At 43.4% G+C, this 23,020-nt stretch overlaps 1 protein-coding gene across 3 annotated transcripts in view; it reads right to left on the minus strand.

Annotated features, from left to right (window-relative positions):
- Positions 1 to 23,020, minus strand: part of SETBP1 (SET binding protein 1) — a 365,686-nt gene that overhangs the window by 18,053 nt on the left and 324,613 nt on the right. For 2 of the 3 annotated variants that reach the window (XM_045886796.3, XM_045886798.3), the window contains exon 5: positions 9,872 to 10,042. The exons of the other annotated variant lie outside the window; for it this stretch is intronic. In XM_045886796.3, coding sequence (XP_045742752.1) covers positions 9,872 to 10,042 — 171 coding nt within the window. The remainder of the gene's footprint in view (positions 1 to 9,871; positions 10,043 to 23,020) is intronic. 3 annotated transcript variants of the gene reach the window in all.

Consider the following 23,020-nt stretch of genomic DNA (forward strand, 5'->3'; position numbering starts at 1 on the left):
GGCTGCCAGGATAATGAGTGAAGTTGGTCAGGACCCTGAAGGAAGATGGGGGGGAAGGAGAAGAATGAGAAACAAAAGAGAATATGGCCCATTTAATGGGGTGGATGTTACTCTGTATCAGTCAACTGTTGCCAGGTAGGAATCCGAGCCCAGAGTCATCAGGTAGTCTGAGTTTCAAAAAGCCAAAACTCTTGATTATTAGGTAAGTCTTCTGATGTTGACAAATTAATTTTTTTAAGAATGTATACCCCCCTGTCAAAGTACAACTGCAGATAGCTATTGACTCATGGTTGCTGTTTTGCCATCATTGCCTCTCACAAGGGTCACTGTGCCTCATTCTAGAATTTCAGGGACTCCATAATCTGACACCAAACCTCTCTTGCATCCTCACTGCTCATCATCTCCACATATACTCCTACCTCAGAGATGCTGTAAATCTGCCCCATCTGCTTGTCTGCTTATTTAATTCAATCCATCCCCAGAAAGCTCTTTCAGTTCTTCTCTTCCCGGATCATTTTACCATGTCCCTCGAGCTCCCTAGTACCATTTGGTTGGAAATTAATAACTTGTCAATTGCTCAATTATATCTCTGTTAGCATCTGAGATTGTTCTTCAATTTATTCACTTGTTACTATTATTTGGTCATCTCATGTTTTGGAGTCAGGCCTTTCCAAATAGCGTGAAAGTACCCCAGGGCAGGGGCTGAACTTATACTTGTAGGTATCAGAGTGGCAGGTACGTAAAAATTATTTGACAATTGTAACAAAGCCTTATAGAAGTTCCAGTAAGATGAACTTGATATAGCATTTAATACCCGCACTGGTAGGGGTGGGGGGGCTTTGACTGTGCTCTGAGATAGGAGTATTTGGAGCAGGGAGTGAGGATAAAACTTCCAAAGATAGTTAATGGATGTTATGATCTGAGTCATAACATGACTAAATTATGACTTAACATGATTAAATCATGACACAGCATGACTTCATTCTTGACATGAGAGGGGCCATGACACAGTGATATATTGTTTTGAATATGTGCTTGGTGTTTTCATCTGCTATTTCTTTCTCACCGCTGCCTAAAAGGCAGAAATTACTTTTTCTTTTTCAGTGATGGGGAAACTGAGACTCAGAAGTCTCAGGAAGACTCAGTGACTTACCTATAGGAATGATTAAGTCCTGCAAGGCTATGCCATAACCCTGGCCCTTGAATTCCTAATCCATTTTCCACTATATATCTGTGGTGTGGCCAGAAAGAGTCCAGATTTCCTAATTCCCTGCAGGTAAGATTTGTACTCCAGTTCAGCTGTCTGGGCTCAATTTCCTCATCACCGTCTGCCATGAAGAGGTTGGCAGAGGGCCCTTCGAGGCTGGTCTAACCCAATCTTGTCGGGTCGACTCCAGTTTAAGCAACAAGAGAAGGAGATGCCCTGGGAGGATGCAGTGGGATTATTTCAGTGGCTCCCAGAGGTAGAATGTCTGTTTGTCTCTCTGTCACATCTGTCTCATAATCCTTACTCTGCTTTCCCTCACTGCCTCCTTTCTCCCTATCCCTCTCTCTCTGTCTCTTTGTTGTAGACTGACTACAGCCTGCCTGGGCCACTAAAGATCATTCTTAATGACAGTCATTACACAGTTCTTCCACGTTGCCTGAGGCCATTTCCACAGCAATGAGCAGGAAAGACCTTGCCTCCTTTCTCAACAGCTGGGCACACTATGCCAACTTCATTGGAACGAAGAAGTTTTTCAAAAACTCTCCATTAATTACAGGAAACCCAAAGCACGGTCTCCCCCTTCTCATGAACACAGTTGCTTTCAGTGGCCACTAAATTATCTCACCACCATTAAACCAACAATCTAATTAGACCTGTGGAAACGGAAAGAGCCAGAGAATGAGGCAGGCACAGCACTTTCATCTCAAAACTGATCATAAAATATTTGTGCCCTTTCGTTCCTGGCCACATAAAATCTCCCCCTTGAAGAAGTTTCTTTTCATTCTCTCCGATTTATAAAGAGGAGCTTGAGTATTTGATATAAAATGAGTATCTTAATAGAAATCACTTCACATAGGGGAGGTTTTCTTTGCCGCATTTCGCCGAGCGTGGAGTCCTCATTACAGTAATCGCACCTGACTCCCCCTGCGTGTGACGTCTCATAGCCAAACCTCCCACTGGGCTTCGGTGGAGGTGGGAATGACACCATCACCGGGAAGAAGAGAAAATGTATTATTATCATTACTCTATTTTTAAGAGGGTCTGACTGTGGCAAGAGGTGGTTGGGAGCATAATCTGTACGAAGCACACAGAGAAGATAAATTGAGTTAAATTCCTCACAGACACAGCACTTTTCAAACCTGTTATTATACCTTCTGTTTTTCCTAAAATCTCACCTCTGGAGGAAAAAAAAAGTTAAGTCCAGACATGTTTATTGAGTATTTGCTACGCACCCAGCACCGTGCAAGGTTCTTGACACCCAAATATGATTACAGGTTGCTTAATAGCCTGGCTTTTGCTTCTCTTATTTTCATCCCTTAGAACACAAGGTTCTGGGAATTTATGAGAGACCCGATACTCATCAAAGGGGACAAAACCGAAACAGGAAATATGATTGCTGCTCTTGGGAAACCAGTACTCTGGTCACAATGCAAGACACTTATATATAAAGTAATTAAATTACAGCCTAGCTTTCATTGAGTGGCTCATCCCTCCAAACACCATAAAAGAGCTGAGTGAGGGGACATGCGGGGTACAGGCTCCTCTTCTCTGAAGAAGCACATACTCTCGTACTGAACAGGCTGTGCCATATAGGCTGACACTTCACCTTGAAAATAATCTCCCCCCGAGAATATCCCAGTGGATTAGCCAGGAACTGGTCGGCATCACTGAACACAAGACTCTGGAGGCCCCAGAGGTCCCTTTCAGTAGCTGCTTCTGCTGAACATTCTTAGGGTGGTTTGCTGTTTCTGGTACTGATACGGAAAATAAAGGCAAATCACTGCCTCTCGACTCAAATGAATATAACGCTAAAGTATGTGTTTTCATGCACCAGACGGTTTTACGCAGCAAACAGTTGTTGTTTAGTTCATTTTGTCTAATAATATTCAATGATTATCTATTGTTTGCCCACCTGGGCGCCAGGTACTGGGGGTTTTAAAGTTGAATAAGATCCGACAATAGGGGAGGGGACGGTCCATTGCGGGACACAAGCATGAGCACAGACACGTATTAAATGTAGGGATCAGTCACCAATGGACTTCTAACAGGGAGCCCTGGAGGACAGAGCATGAGGCATCCAGCTTGGCCATGGGGTGGTTCTCCAAGTGGCTATGAGGGAAGGCTTCTTAGAGTTGAAGGCACCCTGCCGAGTCTTGAAGGATGATCATGAATTAGCCATCTATGTGGCTTGAAGGGTGGATGAGGAACATTCCAGCATGGAAATCTGATGATGGCAACAATAATAGCAAACGCAGCAGTGGCTACAACAGTGCTCATTTGCTAACCTCTTGCTATGCGCCAGGCACTCTGCTAAGATCTTCACAAGGACTATCTCATTTAGTCCTCGCCATGATTCTCTACCCTAGGTAATATGCTTTCCCCCATTTTATAGATGTGAGCACTGAGGACTGAGATCAGCCAGCTCTCAGTGTGGACTATCTGAAGCAAGAACACCTGCGTTCAAGTAGAGCAGTGCATGGCCCGTGTGTGGGGTGAAGAAGAATGGGCCAAAACTTAGAAATGAGGCCAATAGAAGGTTGCGTGTCTTTTCGGATTCCCAGAGTCATCATTTTACAGGGCTGCCCCAGGATTCATTATCTAGGGAAATGTACCTTTGTTGGATTTGCTACCCACTACTGATTACGGGCCCAGACTCTGCCAGGTAATATGTTAACTTGAAGATTTTTGCTCTGAAAATATGCAAATGATTTCTGACTGGTAGAAAAGATAAGCCCAGAGGTTATGATTTTATTGCCCATTAGGACATTAACTGAGCAATCTCGCTTGATGTTCTTTCTCCAATGCTTACATTCCTATAACGTCCTGCCCCTCTAATTCTTCTTTGGATCAGCTTTATCCTTGTTAAAGAGTTGAATGAATTTTTGACATGAGTTTTTAGTTTTTTTTTTTTTAAATTACACTCTGACAGTGGAATTCCAAAGGAGTCTGGTGCTGGTTAACATTTCCAAGGAGATGTGGCTGGAGCAGAAGGCAGGGGCTAGATTCTGGAGTGTTTGGTGCTTCTCTGGGATGTTTATAGCTGTGGCCCTGGGGACAGCTCAGCTGTCCACTAATGAAATCAGAAAAGAGCTTATTTCCTCCTTTTGGGGCAAAAAGAAAAAGAATTTTTGGAGGTTTTACAGAATGCCTTTGCTGTGATGGGATCTTCAGGGAAGCACAGAAGCTTCCAACCCTACTGAGTCTCTTCATGGCCCAGAGCCAAGGGGAGGGGGGCTTTTCCATAAGCCCCACATTCAGGAGAGCTCTCTAGGCAAACAGTCATTCTGTGTTGCTTCCACTTGGGTCCATAGGCAGCACTTTTCAGGCAAGCTGAATAATTCATTTTTAAAATAAAGCTTTAGGGGCGCCTGGGTGGCTCAGTCGGTTAAGCGTCTGCCTTCAGCTCAGGTCATGATCCTGGAGTCCTGGGATCAAGCCCTGCATCGGGCTTCCTGCTCAGCAGAGAGCCTGCTTCTCCTCCTGCCCCTCACCCCGCTCGTGCTCTCTCTCTCTCTCTCACATAAATAAATAAAATCTTTAAAAATGAAATAAAATAAAGCTTTATTTTCCCTAGGACTTTTCTGGAAGTTTTCTACTGTATATTTTAAGTGATTAATCTGGCCTTGCAGGAATTTATTTTATAATTTGAAGACTTCTTCAATTTGTGTATTTATAGCCCTTGGATGTTCCAAATCCTACTAACTTGTACATTTATTTGCTCTATTTCAGTTTAAAAGACAAGACTTTTGGCTGAATTGATATGCTATTTTGGTTAGGAGCATCAGATGATGATTTCACATAGCCACAAAGAAAATAAAATAATTTTACAATTCTCATTGAAAAAGAATTCATTGCTTTTTGCATCTGAATATGATTTCATTATTCCAGGCCCCTCTCCATGGATGGAAGTTGGTTAGTTGAAAAATCAGGCATGCTAGAATATGGGGGCCAGAAGCAATTTTCATGATTATTTTGCTCCAGCTACTAGGATACTGGATTTCCTTCTAAATCCATTAAAATTAAGAATGTATTCTTTTATTTGTGAAGGTAATTTTTCAAGTTTAAGGTTTTGCATCTTGATTACAGGTAGATGTCCGTTCCAATGGTGCTGATAGTTTGGTTAATTATTAAATGGTTTGCCTAAGACCAGTCTCTGCCTTCAGAAGCAAAATGTCTAAGCATTTAATATACTTGTGAAATTTATTTGTTTTTTTGTCCTTTATTTTGTACTTTATTTTATTATCACTATTATTTTTTAAGTTTTTATTTAAATTCCAGTTAGTTAACATACAGTGTAAGAAGAGTTTCAGGTGTACAATTTAGCGATTCAACACTTGCATACAACACCCGGTGCTCATCACAGCAGGTGCCCTCCTTCATCCCGCTCACCTATTTTACCCCTCCTTCTACCCAGTATTTCCACTTACTCATAGGCTCTGGTAGTTTTAAACAAGGCCAATCATACAGGTTTAGAGAATAATGGCTTAGCCTTCGAACGAAACAGAAACTATGAGCTGTGCCCACCAGCCTCCCGCTGTTCTCTCTACTGGGCCACACCCTGAGCAGTTGAGATTTGATCAGTGACAGCAACCCTGATACATGTTTTTTTCTCCTTGGATTTAAGATGAAAGGCTATTGAGGGTGTGTGTGTGTGTGTGTGTGTGTGTGTGTGTGTGTTCCAACTAGACTTTCAGGTGCAGGACTGTAGAGATTCTGTTTTCTTGGCGTTTTACTGAATTCCTACAGAATTTTTAATCTATTTACTAATGTAGTCTCATCTGAAATACAAAGGTGGGGGGACGTTTCGGTAGTGAAATCACAAATTCTCTCCACATTGCATGACCTTCCTGAGAAGTTAGGTCAATACGTAGGAGAGCAGAAAAATTAGCCTGACTTATTCAGGTATGGATTATCTGATATGGTTATTAAATCATGACTGGGACAGCGCAATAGAAGTTATTTCAAATTATGCATCACTTTGAACAAACTTTATTGAAGCCTTTACTGCATTAGCCCTAATTACTCACAAGGATGATGCAGTGCTCCCTTGAATCAGACCCTGCACTGTGGCCGGGGACTGTGGCTGATCGATAGCAATTGAGCAGTTTGGTCACGAAGGCTGACCTGCTTGAGCCCCAGTGGCAGCCACGGCCATCCCTCCCTCCCAGTAGCTCACAAACTGACATGTTCTCCGCCTGGCCTCCCTCTACTGCAGCTCGTCTTCTGCCTCTTCCTTCAAATCAATAACTTTATAATCAGCATGCTTCCCAGACTCCGAGAAGCTAAAAAATTGCCTTAAACAAAACACACACACACACACACACACACACAACCACCCATCCATCCATCCATCCACCCCCACCCCACACACACTTGAGCTAGAAAAGACATGTTTTTAAACCTCTGACCCACATCCATTTCTCCCATGTTATAATGTTTATAAAATAAGGTGGGCAATTTTTTTTTTAAACCTAAGATCACCTATTTGAAAAAATACTGTTAGGGCTCTAGAATGATGAATCATTTGGCAAGTATTTACCAACAGCCTACCACATGTCCGTCAAATGTTTTCCATTTGATTGTTAACGTCCAAGATGGAGCATGTTTTTCTCCAATGTCTACCGCCGTGTCTAGCGCTGTATAATCACATAGCTACGGTCTCACCACGATCCACTTCACCCAGTGATTATTTATTGAGCATCTACTACGTGTCAGGGCCACACTAGATATGTTAGCATTCATTACTTTAAAAGGAAAAGAATTTCTAATTAATTGAATTCCTTCAGTACATTTTGTATCTCAATACATGATTTCTTAAATTACTTTTGCTTTTGAAGACACTTAGTTTTACTCTCTTTTCCTTCCCCCCTGCCCCCACTCTGCACTTGTCTGGGTCTTCAAAACCACTCTGTAAAAATGATGACCTACTGGAAACAGGCTAGAAGTACTTCTAAATTACCTTGCTTATAGTGAAAGATGAAAAAGGGACCCCAAAGAAAACAAAAATGAAGTGAACTGTCTCAGCAGAAATATATATGACTAATGCACAAGCACACAACTGAAAGAAATCAAACCAAGATACTATTTATTAACTTTCTACTGTGTGCTTGCCTGTGGTTAATGCATCAAATGATGAGTTTCACTCACTATTTCCTAAAAGAAGTAGGAGTCTATAATTAGGGAGAAAGAAATCTGCCTTTGCTAATGTTGGGCTTCTGACAGAGGGAGAATCCACTGGAAACCAGGCAATAAATCAAGAAGTTTGGTTTCCAATCCAATTGCGTGACCTCAGGCAGATCTCTGAATCTTGGAAGCAATCACGTGTGCATTGCGTGTGAAACAGGGTGTTGGACATGAGCCCAGGCTGTGTGACCCTAACTCTCTCAGGTTTGTGGGAAGCCATTTATCTGTGGGGAGCGGAATCTCAGGAAGGTCTGGTCTCCAGCACCTGGGGAGATCTCTGGCTTGTTTTCTCCCCAAAGTTCTGCTTAGCAGCCTGAGACCCGGAAATGGACCAAATCTGTGCAATTCTCCTGAGGGTCTCATTTTAGCACTGCCAAAAATAAACAGCCCATTCCTGCATCCTGAAACAGGAGAGCTTTGGCTCAGCTCTGATTACCAGAGAGGCAGGTTTAAAAGTTTAATACCCACCTGTTTAGCATATTTGTAAATGACCGAGCGCAAATAGAGGAGGCGAGCCCTTGAAAGCATGGGGTCCCAAGAATGCATTCTCTCACTCTGAATGGAAAGAGCCAAGAGGGGAGGAAAATGGGGGGGGGGACCACCTGTCTTTTGCCTCTGGGAAATATCTGGGCTTGGCAAGCAAAGGCATAAATATACAGGCTAATTTCTAAATCCATAAAGGGAGGTCTCCAGAGCTTAACCAAGAAGGTTGCATAAGTAATTATCGGGGTGGATAGTGCAGACTCCAAACCAAATCATTCACTCCAGCCAAGTGATCGCTTCTCAGAGTTCCAGGCTTGGCACCAGCTCCTCATCCAGGACTGTGTCCACATCGCTCCCTCTGCCTGGACGCTCTCCTGCAAAGGTGCTCCCATTTGTCAAGTCTCAGAGTAGTTTCTTCCTCACTCACCTATGACTTTCCCTCTGACCTCTTCCTGTTCTCACTGTAGGCATCATTTACCTGGCATTTCCACCAAGAACTTTCACTTCACACCTAGCATGTGAACAGTGGGTAGATTCACGATCCTGTTGGAGAGACTATCCCATTTCTCCTAAGCAAGATTTCCCAAATGGCTGAGAAGAATGGCACTTCCAAGAGATGTTAGGAGCTATTGCAAGAAAAATGGGTTCTGTGGTCAGATAAGATTGTGAAGTTCTGAGTCTGTCCTCCATGGAGCACCACAGTGCAGACCCTGGTCAATTAAAGGCTCTGAAAAGCCCTATGGAAAGGAAGCAGGTATAAAGCAGCATTCCCTAGACGCACTTAACTATGAAAATATCTGTTATCACAAGGCACCTACTAATATTTTGCAGAACTCAATTTGGGAAATGTCTCTCCAAATATTTCCTTCTGTTATTTCAGTCGGGCACATTTTCTAATGACCGGTAATTTCCATGAAGGAGGTAGGGATGATGACAAGTTGAGTTCTTTGCTCAGAGCATCCTGCTCACTGAGAAGATGAGTTTAGAGTGAATATCAGTAATGAGCCTCTTCCTGGGCTTCTAATCATAATAGGCATTTCTAAATACTATAATACGCTGAACAGTTACCAGCGCAGTAAGTCTACGCTGTGCCCTCATTCTGCATGCCACGAAGAGAGCAAGAACCTAAACCGTGAATTCCACCTCTGAGGTATGTACAATAGAAGTGAATAGAAGACAGTTCTTCTGTAGTCTCTGAGTAGGTAGCAAACACATGGTAGATACTGGGTGCTGCGTGCATTCGGGAGGGGAGGCTGGGCCTTCAAGGTCTGTGGGATGTAGACAGGAGTTGAGGAAGGCTGTCCTCAAAGAACAGCATTAAGCCAAGCCCAAGGTCTGCTTTCTTGGCAGGAGGGATAAACATGGCAAAGTGGGGGTTGGTGCAGGCACTGGTGGGAGATTATGTGGGGAGCAGAAGAAGGCAGAGCATCTGGGATGTCTGAAGGAGTTTATATTTTATCAACTGCCAGTGAGGGATCTGGTGACTACTGAGGAATTCCTGACATCATGGGGTAGAATGAATCAAGGCCTCTGAGAAACTCTGATCACTGTCTCCCACCCCCAGTGAGCAAGGGAGCTAATCAAATCCAGTGGCCGAGAGCAAGGGTACTGGACCTATGTTGGCATCCTGACTGTCCACAGGTTCCTGAGGTGAGTTTCTTGACTCCTGGCTTCCTCTTCTGAACTGCGGACATAGGTATTTACTTCACAGACCTCTTTTATGCATCACGTGAGATAAACACAGATAAGGCCCTGATGCAGAGATTAATAATTATTAAGGCTTGATAAAAAGCCATTAATATGGTTATCATTCAGTTCCTACTCACGGGCCTTTGCCCCCAGGTCCTGAGCTGATCTTGAAAACTCAGTGTGGAAACACGCTTGGTGTCTATGGGAGGTTGCTAAGCGGAGAACCTATATTCCACAGCACACTCCCTGTGGGCCTTCTCCATGCCCACCTTCATGGGGGTGAACCCAAAGCCTCTGCCCAGTGCTCACCTGCATCAGACGTGGCTGCAGATGCAGCAAGGAGCGATAGCACTGGGCTCGGGGGGATTGCCACGCTGTCAACCGCGGCTGGCTTCTTCCTGGTCATCATGGTGGATGTGGAGCCCTCGTTCTTACTGTGTGGTGCCGTTTGGTCCACTTTTAGGTGGGGACTTGGCATCCCTACAAAAGAACAATCCCAAAGCTTGCAGTTATTTGAAAAGAACAGGAAAACAGACAACAGAAAACCTGAAAGTGAGCTGAGAAAATTGTTAATTCACCTGCCCTCCTTCTGGTAGAACAAGAATGAAATTTTAGAACATTTAAAGAAAAAAAATATTAGCAGCATGACTGGTTTTGGTTTTGTGGCTGAGATCAGTGGTGACAACATTCTGGTTTGGCTGCATGGAAGCAGGGGGACAGGCCCAGTGAAGCAGGGGAGGCCAGCAGCTACCCTTTGTCTTCTATGGGTCAAGAAGCCCATCTTCACAGAGGTTGTGCTGTGTGCAGCATGAAGGGGAGAAGGGGACCCCACCCTTCTTGTTGTTGTGAATAACAATGCTTCGCATGTCATCTGGCTGGGGACACGAGACTAAAGGAGAAGGAAAAATTGGATGGCACGGAAGGGCGGGCTTGGGTGTTCTTCATCCATTCACGTCCTAGGTGCTTGGGGAGCGCTAAGGAGTTCAGGATTAGTGTGGGGAGAAGTGAGGGAAGGCTTTCCAGAGCTTATGCTAAAGCAGCAAGGAAGAGGGAAAGGCATTCTCGGTGCCAAGAAGAGCACACACTAAGTTCTGGGTGGGGAATGAAGATGATCCAGACGAGAGGCCGGTCTGCCGGAGCAGAAGATGCCTTGTGGGGGCTGGTACGTAATAGCAGTCACCACGGCCGAGCGAAAGTTGATTTGGGGGCTTTTCAGCCTCTGGTCCTAAGAAGCATCATAAATCATGTCTTTGTGATGCTGAAAAGCACCTCTTGTGAAGTGCCTCTGTAAGGGCCTGGAACTATATGACATATTATAGAGCTATCCTGGAACCTTGCTTCCGAGGTTCGAACCCAGGCTCTCTTATTTTTTAGCTGTGTGATCATAAGCAAGTTGCTTACCCTCTCCAAGCTCTGAGATTCCTGAGCTGTACAAATGGGGTGGAACCATATAAGCTCACAGGGGTGGTTGGGAGGATCCCGGAGGCAATTAATGTAAAGTGCTTAGAGCAGTGGCCGGCACAGACTCCCGGACAAGGAAGCGTTTCCTGTTCCTATTACTCTTATTATCACCACTGTCGGTACTGCAGCTGCGGCTTCCTCAGGGCAATGGAAGGCAGCTGGCAAAGGCTCCGTTCTCTTCCCTGACCTGCCCAAGGATTTCTGGGCCCCATCTGCATCCCCAGCTGCAGGAACGTGGCTCTCCAACTCATCCAAGCCCAAGTCCAGAGGCTGGGCGTGTCTGAATCCATGTCAGATGGTCGTCCATGCAGAATTTCTTCATTTCTAGGCTACCTGCCACTGACAGCAACAACAATGGGGCTTTATCCCACAGCTCTTGATCCTTGTTTTTGCAACCCAACCACCGTGGGTGATTTAGTCCTCTCCCCGAGTAACGTTACGTTGCCGCCACAGTGAAAGCAGCTCGGGGGGGTCAGTGGCAGCCCCATGAAGTGTGTAGCGCAGAAGATACCAGTTTCTTAATTTTACAGATGAGGGAAACACATTTCTGAGATGTTAAGAGATAACTAACTAAAGTCACACAGCCCTAATGTCAGGGCTGGGAGTCTGCAAGTAGCCAGATGCTAAATCCAGGACCCATGGATCAGCCCGGCCCAGCTGGTCATCTTCTAACACCTGTCCACTGCCCTGGTCGGCCCACAGCATCACACCTGGGTGCACAGGCCCTAGCCTCACACCTGGAAAAAGCACCTGTAAGCATCTAAGGAAGAAAGTCATGTTGACATTTTCATTGATCTACTACTACCTTCCTCCTACTCTCCATCCCACCCTCTGAAACTCCCCCTCTGGTGTTGTGAATAACAATGCCATTTACACTTCTTTGGATTTTCTATTTCATAGCATTTTGACAGTGGAGGTAGACAGACATCAAATTCTGCGACAGAAAGATTGCAAGGCATGACCATCAGGAAGCCAGGAAGGGCAGCAAACGTGGGCAGGATGTCCATTTGTGAAATACACAGGGGTGACAGGGATGGGCTAGGCGTGCACACATAACACATGTAACACACATACAGAACCACCCACAAGGAGATCTAGCCGAACAGTTAACAGTGATTATTCTCAGGAAGGAGAGCACAGCAAAGTTTGGTGAGGAAGAGGGAGTTTTTTTACACTTACTCCCTAGCCTTCTTTCTTGTTAATAGTTTCAAAGCCACAAACATATTAAACTTTGTTTCCTTTGAGAAAATAAACAGACTTTGGGGGTAAAATCTAGAAGTCTACCAGAGCACAGGCTTTGGGTAGAATGATATGCTTGAACATCTGGCTGCTAACAATCTCAACTGGGGACAGCAGCCCCGGGTCTGACGGAAGTCCTCCCAGTTCGTTCCCCCCACTTGGGTATTTGCCGTGCCACCCGGGGCATGCTCCCATTAAATGGAGGCAGGTGGGCCTTCCATAGCCATAGTGCGCCTCTGGAAGTCCAAGCCATCCCAGAGTTGGAAAACAGCTCCTCTGGAAAAACCCACTGATATGTCATCCTTGTACTTGTGGACACAGGTTGGGCAGGTCATTCTTTGCGCAAATTATGACAGGCTCAGGGAACAAGCCGCAAACAGGATGAGCAGGAGGATATTTAACTCTCACTTGGGAACAAACTGATTTCAAGTCATTTTCGTTGTACCCATTTTCATGCAAATGTTCACCATCCAAATTAGTCTCAGTCCACATCATTTCATTAAAGTTCATTCGATCATACCTCTATTGGGCATACTTTGCTACTCAAGTGTTTATGTTAAAAGTAATAAAATGACACTTAAAAACTCTATAATTCAAATTGTCACTATTCAAGCTGTCTTGAAAACCCTCGATAATTTAGGATTTTCTAGATTATGGAACTGTTTGTTAGTTGCCATCCAATGAATTTGAAAAGCAATTAGGAAAAAAGAAAAAAAGGAGCCCTGACGTTTTCTCAGACATTTTTGGGTTTTGAAAGGATGATGGAAACAATCCCAGAAATAGCATACACGAAGCAAGTATATTAGATAAGCTTTCAACAAAGACTAATCTAACAGCATTTGGAATCCCCAAAATCTGCCTGAGGGCCAAGGGCTCGGGGTCCTGGGATGGGTGACACCACCACCCCCCCCCCGCCAGGGGAGAGAGCACTGGGCAGGCTGGCCACCAGAAGTCTTCATTTCCCTTTATTCCAGGTGGGAACTGAGGCTCCATGGACAGGGGCCCAAATGACCGGACATGCGTGAAACAGTTCAGAAGCAAGTTCTCGGAGATGTGGGATGAGGGCGGAGTGCTGGGACATTTGGAACCTTTCTTCTCAGCATGGGCCTGGCTTCCCTCTCTCTGGGGGAGAGAGATGCGTGAAGCTGGAGGTCCACCAGAAAGAACCCCTGGATCATTGAGATGTGTTACTTCAACTAACCCCGGGACCTGAGTAAAGGTGAGCATAGCTTTGATGTGGGAAGGGGTCACTTCCATCTCAGACAGCAGACTGTGTGGAGAACACACATGGTGCCTGCATTCGAAACATCCGTCAACCCCAGCTCAGGACAGACTGTACTGGGGCTCGCATATTTGGAGGCCAGGACGTTTTTAAAGGAGGAAATAACAACGCTAATAACTATGTGGATCCAACATCTGTTCATAATTAAAAGATAGAGCCAAGAGGAAATATTGTTTCAAAGTTAAACCTATAGGAAAACATTCTGCTAATAACCTGTTGACCTCTATTGATACATTTTTAAAAAGTCTTTGAAACTGTGCTGTAGTGCATCGAGGAACAGTCACTCATTTTCAAAGGTAATTTCTCATAGACCACTTATCCCCTCAAACCTCTACCTGCACACCGTGTTTGCATTAGGGACTTGATTTATGGATTCCCAGTCCTCCAATGCAGAAGCTGACTTCCTGTTGCCTTGGTTACTTGGAGCTTGGTTCAAGGTTAAAGTACTCCCAAATCAGAATCAGTGGCAGGCGCTGCATCTAGCGGCCAGGTTATTGACTGCCCCGGGATGGGAAAAGGTCAGAGACCAAAGCACTGTTTACTGCCTTAAGGGTGAGTCAATAGCTTCGATATTTTGATTCTGTTTCTTCCAAAGTAGTAGTTGCTGTTCAATTACCTCTTCCCCGGGTTGTTCAAGGTCACAGGGGTCATGGAGGAAAAGCAGGGTCTTTGGTGGCTGACTTTCCCAGGATCCCTTTAATGAGCTCTGTGACCTTGGATAATAAAAACCAGCCCCACCTTAGAGTAATTTGTATGTTGCTCTAGGTTTATAAAGCTACTTTATCTCATCTTCTTTCTGGGGAAAACAAACAAACAAACAAACAAAAATCTTTGTAGGAGGAGTACTGTATACTCCCCTTTCCGAGATCAGAAAAAGGAGGTTTACAGAGGTCGTGTAACTTACGTAAAATCACACAGTTGGTAAGAAGTGGTAAGAACTAGATCCTGACTCCTTGATGGGTCCTCATGTCACAATTTCTTTAAAACAGAGGGGCTAATGGAATCATCACTAGGGATCATATGTAATTCATTTTGTAACATCCACTGCAGAGAGCAGTAGATCTAGAAAATGCTATGTCATTAACATAGGCTTGTTGAACATCTTAATTAATTTTTTAATTATACGATTTGCAAATGCAGTTGTTTCCTGGTGACAAAACTTAGTCTGGGATAGTGAGAGAGCCTGAGTGGTTGGGTTCCTCAGTCACCTCCCTGGCCCCCTTCATGCTGCAGAATGCAGGGCTTTGGCACACACTGGGAAGTATACAGAGCAGTCAGTGGCTTTTAATCTTGCAAAGAGCTTTGACATACATTATGCCATTTGCCCCTGCAGCATCTCTGTGGATGACAAAAGGCAGATGGTGAAATTCCAAATACACAGATGAGGAAACTGAGCCACAGAGGACCAGATGATTTCTGATCCAAACTCACACATCACATGTGCAGAAGAAAGAGTGTGGAAATCCATGCCTGTCGACTCAATTCGATGTCTTTTCTTTCCCTTTTGGGTAAACCAGTAAATGACATATTTTGCACAAGACAAAAGAAGTCTTGAAAACTTGATAATAATTCCCATTCTCATAACTAATTGTCGGATTGATCCATTGCTCTTTTTTCTTGTTTGCAAATGAACTTCACTCATGGCACATAGGGGGATATATGTTATGGGAGAACGTGAATCAAGCACTAGATGATACCTTTAGAATTTGGGAAACAATATTTTTCTGTGCCAAAGTGAATAAAAATGTTATTTTTGTTGCATCATTGTATTCATTAATTCAACAAGTATTTATTGAATGTTTACTGGTACCAGGGACACAGCATTTGTCAAAACCATTGAAGTCCCTGTTTTCTAAGAATTGCATTCTAATAAACTTGGCATAGCACAAAGGCAGCTGTTACTTTTTATAAGGACACCGAAAGATCTTAAGGTGTTTTTTAATAGTATCTAAGGGATAGAGCTCCAAGGACCCAGATCTCAGCAAAGGGAGGGGACCACTGTGAACATTAGAAAAAGACCTGGCTTCCTGTGTGCACTTGCATCTCCATTGCTCCAGGTCCAGAGGGAGGAGCATGGGATGGATTTCAACCCCACCTCCCCCTTGAGCCCAGTGCTGTGGACAGCAAACAGTCTGTTCAATCATAGTGACTCTCTCAACATGTGTTTTGTGTCAAGTAAGTTTTACTTCGTTCTAGGACCTTGTGAGGTGAAATTCAGGCAAAGTTACTCTTGAACAGAATGCTATTCAGTGAGCCTAGAGTTAATCATTTTAAAATTCACAATTATTTGAGTGCCTACTAGCACAACTCGGAAGATGTGAGCCCTGTATTTGCACAGAAAGTTTAGAAGTAGAGAGTGACATAGGACAGAAAGACTTAGGAAACTGAAAACCAAACAAGACAGGAAGCCAAATGAGTCCCTCAGGAATTAGGAGGAAAATGAGATCTCTGTGGGATCTGAGGTGGTCTGTGCTCATCCATTTATTCATTCAACATTCATTAAGGACCTGTGCGTGCCAGGCACCATTAAGCACAGGGAACATGAATAGTCATCCACTCAGGAAGACAGACAAAAATACAGAAACCCCAGTCTTGACAGGCAAAATTCAATCACTAGAAGTGGAAGGAGGAGGCTCTCTCTACCAGGACTGGGAAATGACAAGAGTAGAAGCAGGAATAACAAGCCTTCTTTGTGCAGCTGAGACAAGGGTGGTTGGGATGAGTCATAAAAACCACATACTAGGAGATATGGTTGGAAAGGCCACTGGCAAAAATGAAACCCACCACCCATTGTTGGGTAGAGTTAGAGCCTCTCTCCTATATGTCTTATCGTCTTGGACAGACTTCTGGCTTCTTGTGTCATTACTGGTTGATTTCTCTGACATTCCTGGAGGCAAATGCAACATTGCCTATAGGTCAGGAACCATGTCTTACTTTATTTTGATTCCCCAGCACGTAGCTTGACAGATACTAGATACTCAACAGTGTTGGGTAGATGAGTGGGTAAAGAGAAAACACATCTATTCTTCTAGACCCAAATCTTCTGGGGGAAGCTACCCTAACTACTTTAGTCCACACACAGCCCTCTTTATTAAATCCCCTATTTCCATGTAGTAGAGTAGAGGTAGAGAATATATTTTTGGAAGAAGACTACCTGCTTCACTAGCCGTGTGACTTGGGGCAAGTCCTATCAACTCTCTGTGCCTCAGTGTTCTCATCTGTGAAATGAATCTGTTGTGAGGATTAAAAGAGTTTATACATTATGGTAGACAGAAAATAAAACCCCAGCTCCCCGAAGATATCCATATCCTCATCCCCGGAACCCATGAATGTGTTATGTAACATGGCAAAGGAGATCTGAAGATAGAATTAATGTGGCCAAACAGCTGCCCTTACATACAGAGAGTATCCGTGATTACCAAGTGGTCGAAATGGAATCAAAGGGTCCTTTAAAGTGGACGAAGGAGGCGGAAGAGAAGAGTTCCAGAAAGAGATGTGGTGTTGGAAGGAGGGTCAGCGCGATGCTGTTAGTGGCTTTGAAGATGGAGGAGGAGGGTTATAAGGTAAGGAATGCGCATGGGCTCTGGAAGCTGGAAAAAGCAAGGAAATAGATTCTACCCCACAGTTTCCAGAAAGGAATGCAGCCCTACTGAGACTTTGACTTTAGTCCAGTGAAATCCGTTTTGGACTTCTGACCTCCAACGGTGTAGAGTAATATATTTATGTTGTTTAAGCCACTAAGTTTGTGGAAATTTGTTATAGTAGTGATAGAAAACTAACACACATATAAAAGAAGTTACCATGGTGCCTAGCTATAATGAGCACTCACCTGTGTTAACTATTACTATTATTTCTTAGCACTATATCGTCTTAGTACTAGCTTTCTCATTATAAACTTATTTCCTATGTTCAAGTTATGTGTGTCCCCTATAAGATTTAAATTCTTTAGGAAGCAGAGACTTTATATTCTTTTCCTTTATCTTCCTAGCATACAGCTGACACAAAGGAACTAGTCAATGGATACTTAGAGTCAATAAGTTGTATCAGAGACAAATAATTTGTTGATGTGAGTGTTAGACAAAAGTTCTGAGACACTGAATTATTGCAGGATCTGCCCCACATTTACTGGATGAACGCGGACAAGACCTGGAATCTCACTAAGCTTCATTTTCCTACTGGTCAGAATCTCTTCTAGCTCTACTATTCTGATTCCGCGCTCTCTAGATTCAGAGAAACCGCTAAACAATCTGATTAGTTCTTCCTTCTCTTAATTCAGGAGTGCAGAAATGGGCTGAGAGGATAATATTTTGTCCACTGGAACCTCCCAGAGATTTATAACTTCACAGAGTCTTGATGCAGTAAATTCTAATCATGCATAAGTCAGTCTCTCCTGATCCTATAGTGAAAAATTCATCTCAGATGAAAGGTGTTTTCTAGGAGCACCCAATTATATCATCCAGAATGGAAATATATCAGATTTCAAAATTGCAAAGAGAGACATACTGAGTAAGAGGTTTTTAATCTTCCTGAATCTCAGACATCAGAACCTTTTCTTAGGGGGAAAAAGTGTATATATATATATATATACACACACATACATATATATGCACAGTGAACACATTTTGTAAACAGCTTAAAGTTCATAGATACTTCTAAGCTCAAGTTAGAACCCTTGCCTGCCTAAGTTGATTCCTACATGCATACACACATGCACACACAGACGCATGTGCACACACCAAAGAAGGACAAAGGGCGGACAGACAACCAAACAGTATGCTGATGTAACTGCTCCCATGTTTAAAAAAAAATGTGGAGGGGCGCCTGGATGGCTCAGTTGGTTAAGCGACTGCCTTCGGCTCAGGTCATGATCCTGGAGTCCCGGGATCGAGTCCCGCATCGGGCTCCCTGCTCGGCGGGGAGCCTGCTTCTCCCTCTGACCCTCCCCCCTCTCATGTGCTCTCTCTCTCTCTCATTCTCTCTCTCAAATAAATAAATAAAATCTTTAAAAAAAAATGTGGAGACAATAGAGTGGTAGCTGTTCTCTGAAAAATATAACAAAGGGACTTTCAAGATGTATTCACTAGGGAAGAAACAATGCATACACGTAATTAAAACCAATTTAATACTACGATGCACCAAGTAGGCTCTTGTTATGTCCTTAGAGATCAGGTAGCTTAGGAATTTACCGCTGTCATGTACATAAGCATGTCACAGGCTTCATCAACAGATTAACACAAAGAAGCTTCAGCAAAGTAAAACCAAAGCAAGTTTAGAGTTAGTCTGGTCCCTCCTGGGCAACTCATCCCAGACGGGGGCTGAGATTTGGCTGTCAAGCATGTCACAGAGAGGACAGCAGAGCCATGACTCTGACCCCCGGCCTTATTACAGGCCGGCATGTTGGCACTGAGCTGCAAGGGTTCCATCCTGAGACTTCACAGAAGCTGTCTTCTTGCTCTTCTAGGGCACGCCCGGTATTGTACACTTACCAGGCAGTTTGCAAACAGACCAAGCCAAAAACTAGAGATTTGATCCAATCTATAAGGCCGTTGACTCTGGGAATGCCTTCCCTAGATTCTTCCTAATATAAAGGGCTTACTAGTCAAGGCTGGTTATATTAACCAGCATCTTTTGTAGTGTTTTCCTTTTTACCGTTACAGTGTGGAGTCGCAGAACACATCTGCATGGTAATACAGATCTCGATGCTAACTGGGTCACCTTATTTGCATTTTGATTACTGCTTATTTAGAAGCCACATTGAGAAAAGCGCTTGATATCAGGAGCTTAAGTGCATGTGTGTCTATAAATATGTGTATAAATAGATAAATGCGTATTTGCCGGTTTGTGAAAGATCAGTCCGATATGTACTCATTTCTTATGGACATATCTGTAGGAGTCTGACCATGTATGGATGTTAGGATTATAATGTGGTTATAGAATCAAATTATTCTTCTGAGTGCAGTATCACCCACTGTAAAGACACACTGTGTCAGCTAGAAATGTTAGTTTAGCACATATCCCCCTTGTTTAGGAGTCATTGATTTATGTTTGGTAAAACTGTATTGTTTTAAAACTTCTACTGGGCCTCTTCCTCAAGCCACCTACTTTGTTCCACTATTTAAATCCATCCTGTAGAATGCAAATGCATTCTGATTGTGTGCGGGCATACACATATGGACACAGAATGTGTGCTGGGGAAGCTCTCTTCTTTGCAATAGAAGAAGAAAATCACAGAAACTCAGACCCATCATTAGATAGATCTCCTAGTCTTTATCTCTAGTAGTTCAGTCAGACGAGCTAATACCATGATGATGGCTTTGAAATCTCTTAGGAATTGGATGAGGAGAAGTGATAGTGATGAACTCCCTGCTAATAAACACTGAGTGCTTATTTCGGCAGAATGATCAATTTCTAGATGTCCTGAGGCTTGTCTGATACAGTTGATTTACTCATCCTCGCTTACCTCACTAATAAAGCCAAAGTCCGCCATCAGATTACAGAGGTGCCAAGGATTTCTTAAAGGGGCAGAAGAGAGAGCTAAGGTAGCATTCATCACATCCCTCTAAACATCCCTCTTGCCCACAGTCCTCGAAACTTCAGCTGCTTCCTCACTGATAGTCTGCACTCAGTAGGCTTTGGGCTAGTACAGTAATACAGACAATTAATTTGTTACCTTGTTAGTGGAAATTTAATGCAATGATCTAAAAGGTCTCTTACATATTGTGATAAACTTTAGTGCCTCCGGGCGGCTCCCCTCACATTGGGCTCATTTCACATCTCATCCATTATGTAAATGAGATTTGGAAATAGTTGAGTTTCACTAATGTAGCTCAACTCTGATGGATTGGAGAGAGTCAGTCCTACTGAAACTAATGAGGTTAAATGCACCTCAACATTTCTTTCTACTTGGTTGACTATGCAAGCCTCTGTTTAAGAAATGGGAGGCAGTGCACTTTTTCTAACCATCCTCTAAGGAAATTTCACTGTTGCCAGACCCCAAAGTGGCCCAGAATATGTCTGGTTTGGATAATGCCTGTGTTGGTTCCAACCAGTGTGTGGTGCATACACGGGGCTAAGGGACAACATGCCATTACATGAGGCAAGACTGGCAATATGATTTCAGATAAAAGGGAGGGGGTATTTTAATAGTGCATCGGAGGAGGTCTCTTGGTCATCCAGAGAAGGGTGTGAGGAAATTTACAGAAGTGGACAATGGGGAGGAAAAGTCCTTGGTGGGGCATGAAATCAGAGAAAGAAAGTCATTGGGGAGGTCTGGAACTGGTGAAGAGATGGTTGCATTTGATTCAAACATTCACAGGGAGTCAGTCCAGTTCCTGAGAATCTAGTCTTTAGACAGAGATAAAGAATAAGGACTTCTGTCAGAATTGCTAAAATTAACAAGTCAGGAAACAACAGATGTTGGCGGGGATGCGGAGAAAGGGGAACCCTCCTACACTGTTGGTGGGAATGCAAGCTGGTGAAGCCACTCTGGAAAACAGTATGGAGGTTCTTCAAAAAGTTGTAAATAGAGCTACCATATGACCCAGCAATTGCACTACTGGGTATTTACCCCAAAGATACAAATGTAGTGATTCAAAGGGCTACGTGCACCCCAATGTTTATAGCAGCAATGTTCATAGTAGCCAAACAATGGAAAGAGCCAAGATGTCCATCAACAGATGAATGGATAAAGAAGAGGTGGTATATATACAATGGAATATTATGCAGCCATCAAAAAAAAAAAGAAATCTTGCCATTTGCGACGACATGGATGGAACTGGAGGGTATTATGCTAAGCGAAATAACTCAATCAGAGAAAGACATGTATCATATGATCTCATTGATATGAGGAATTCTTAATCTCAGGAAACAAACTGAGGGTTGCTGGAGTGGTGGGGGTGGGAGGGGTGGGGTGGCTGGGTGATGGACATTGGGGAGGGTATGTGCTATGGTTGAGTGCTGTGAATTGTGTAAGATTGTTGAATCACAGACCTGTACCTCTGAAACAAATAATACATTATATGTTAAAAAAAAAAAAAAGATAGTAGCAAGGGAGAAATGAAGGGTGGGAAATCGGAGGGGGAGACGAACCATGAGAGACTATGGACTCTGAGAAACAAACTGAGGGTTCTAGAGGGGAGAGGGGAGGGGGGATGGGTTAGCCTGGTGATGGGTATTAAAGAGGGCACGTATTGAATGGAGCACGGGGTGTTATATGCAAACAATGAATCATGGAACACTACATCAAAAACTAATGATGTGATGTAATGATTAACACAACATAATAATAAAAAAAAAAGAATAAGGACTTCTGTGTTCTGGATTTCATTTGGAAGGCCAAGAAATGGGATCCCAAGGACTGGAGATTGTAGGATACTATTTAAAAAAAAAAAAAAAAAAGGAACAAGCATTTCAGGAGAAACAGTCTCAAACTATCCAGGGTTATAGAACCAGGAAGGTGAGGTTTGATTTTCAGGATCAAAAATATCTGTGGATGGGACACCTGGCTGGCTCAGTTGCCCAGGGTCCTGGGATCGAGCCCTGAATTGGGCTCCCTGCTCAGCGGGAAACCTGCTTCTCTCTCTCCCATTTCCCCTACTTGTGTTCCCTCTCTCTCTCTTTCTGACAAATAAATAAATAAAAGTTTAAAAAAAAAATCTGTGGAAATTTTTTATTTTTATTTAAAAATGGGGGGAGATGTTGGATAAGGAAAGTAAAATAAAGACATGGAGGCAAAAATCTTCTGTGTAAAAGGGAATCAGAATCCAAATGTAATAGCCAGTAATTGTGGAATAGACTTCTTTCAAGGAAAGTTTTAAGCTGGTGAATAAGGCCATGACCTTGGAGTCAGAAGGCCCTTGGTTTAAATCCCGGCTCTGTTGCTAAACCAGGTATTTGACCTTGTTCAAGTTATTTAACCTCTCAAAGCTTCAATTTCCTTATTTAAAAAAAAAGTTTAATGAACCACCTACCTCCGAGGGCTATCATGGGGATTAAATGAGATAATACCTGTAAGATGCAAGGTGACGAGGATGGAGGCCACCAGAGGCCTGAACGAAGGACTGGCAGTTTGGAGGAGAGGTTGCTGGTCAAGTCATCGCTCCATTTCTACCATCCCAACTAACTCTCAACGCTCTCAAAGCTGGGATCCCAGTGAGACAGCTTCTCGACTCTTAAATATTCAACCTGATGACACATTCTCTTGTTCGTAGTTGACAACAAGGAAGCAGTTTTGTTCTTGTGTTAATTAGTTCAGCAAAAGTTTCAGTGCCTACCCTGAACACAGCCAACTCCAGGTCCTTCGGGGGACCCTTAAAATATAAGAAAGTCCAGTCTTTGGGTAGTCAAATATTTAGTTAAAAAAACCAAGTTGTAGGAAAAAGAAATTTAAATAAAAATAACAATCTCCCCTGAGCTACAAAGAACACCTACAGTACCTTTCCTCGCACCTGGGGTCACACTAGCATATATCCTAGAAC

This window comes from Mirounga angustirostris, unplaced genomic scaffold (assembly GCF_029215605.1).
Source record: "Mirounga angustirostris isolate CCGP_5_RB_7025 unplaced genomic scaffold, mMirAng1.0.hap1 SCAF_14, whole genome shotgun sequence".
In the NCBI taxonomy this organism is placed as follows: domain Eukaryota; kingdom Metazoa; phylum Chordata; class Mammalia; order Carnivora; family Phocidae; genus Mirounga; species Mirounga angustirostris.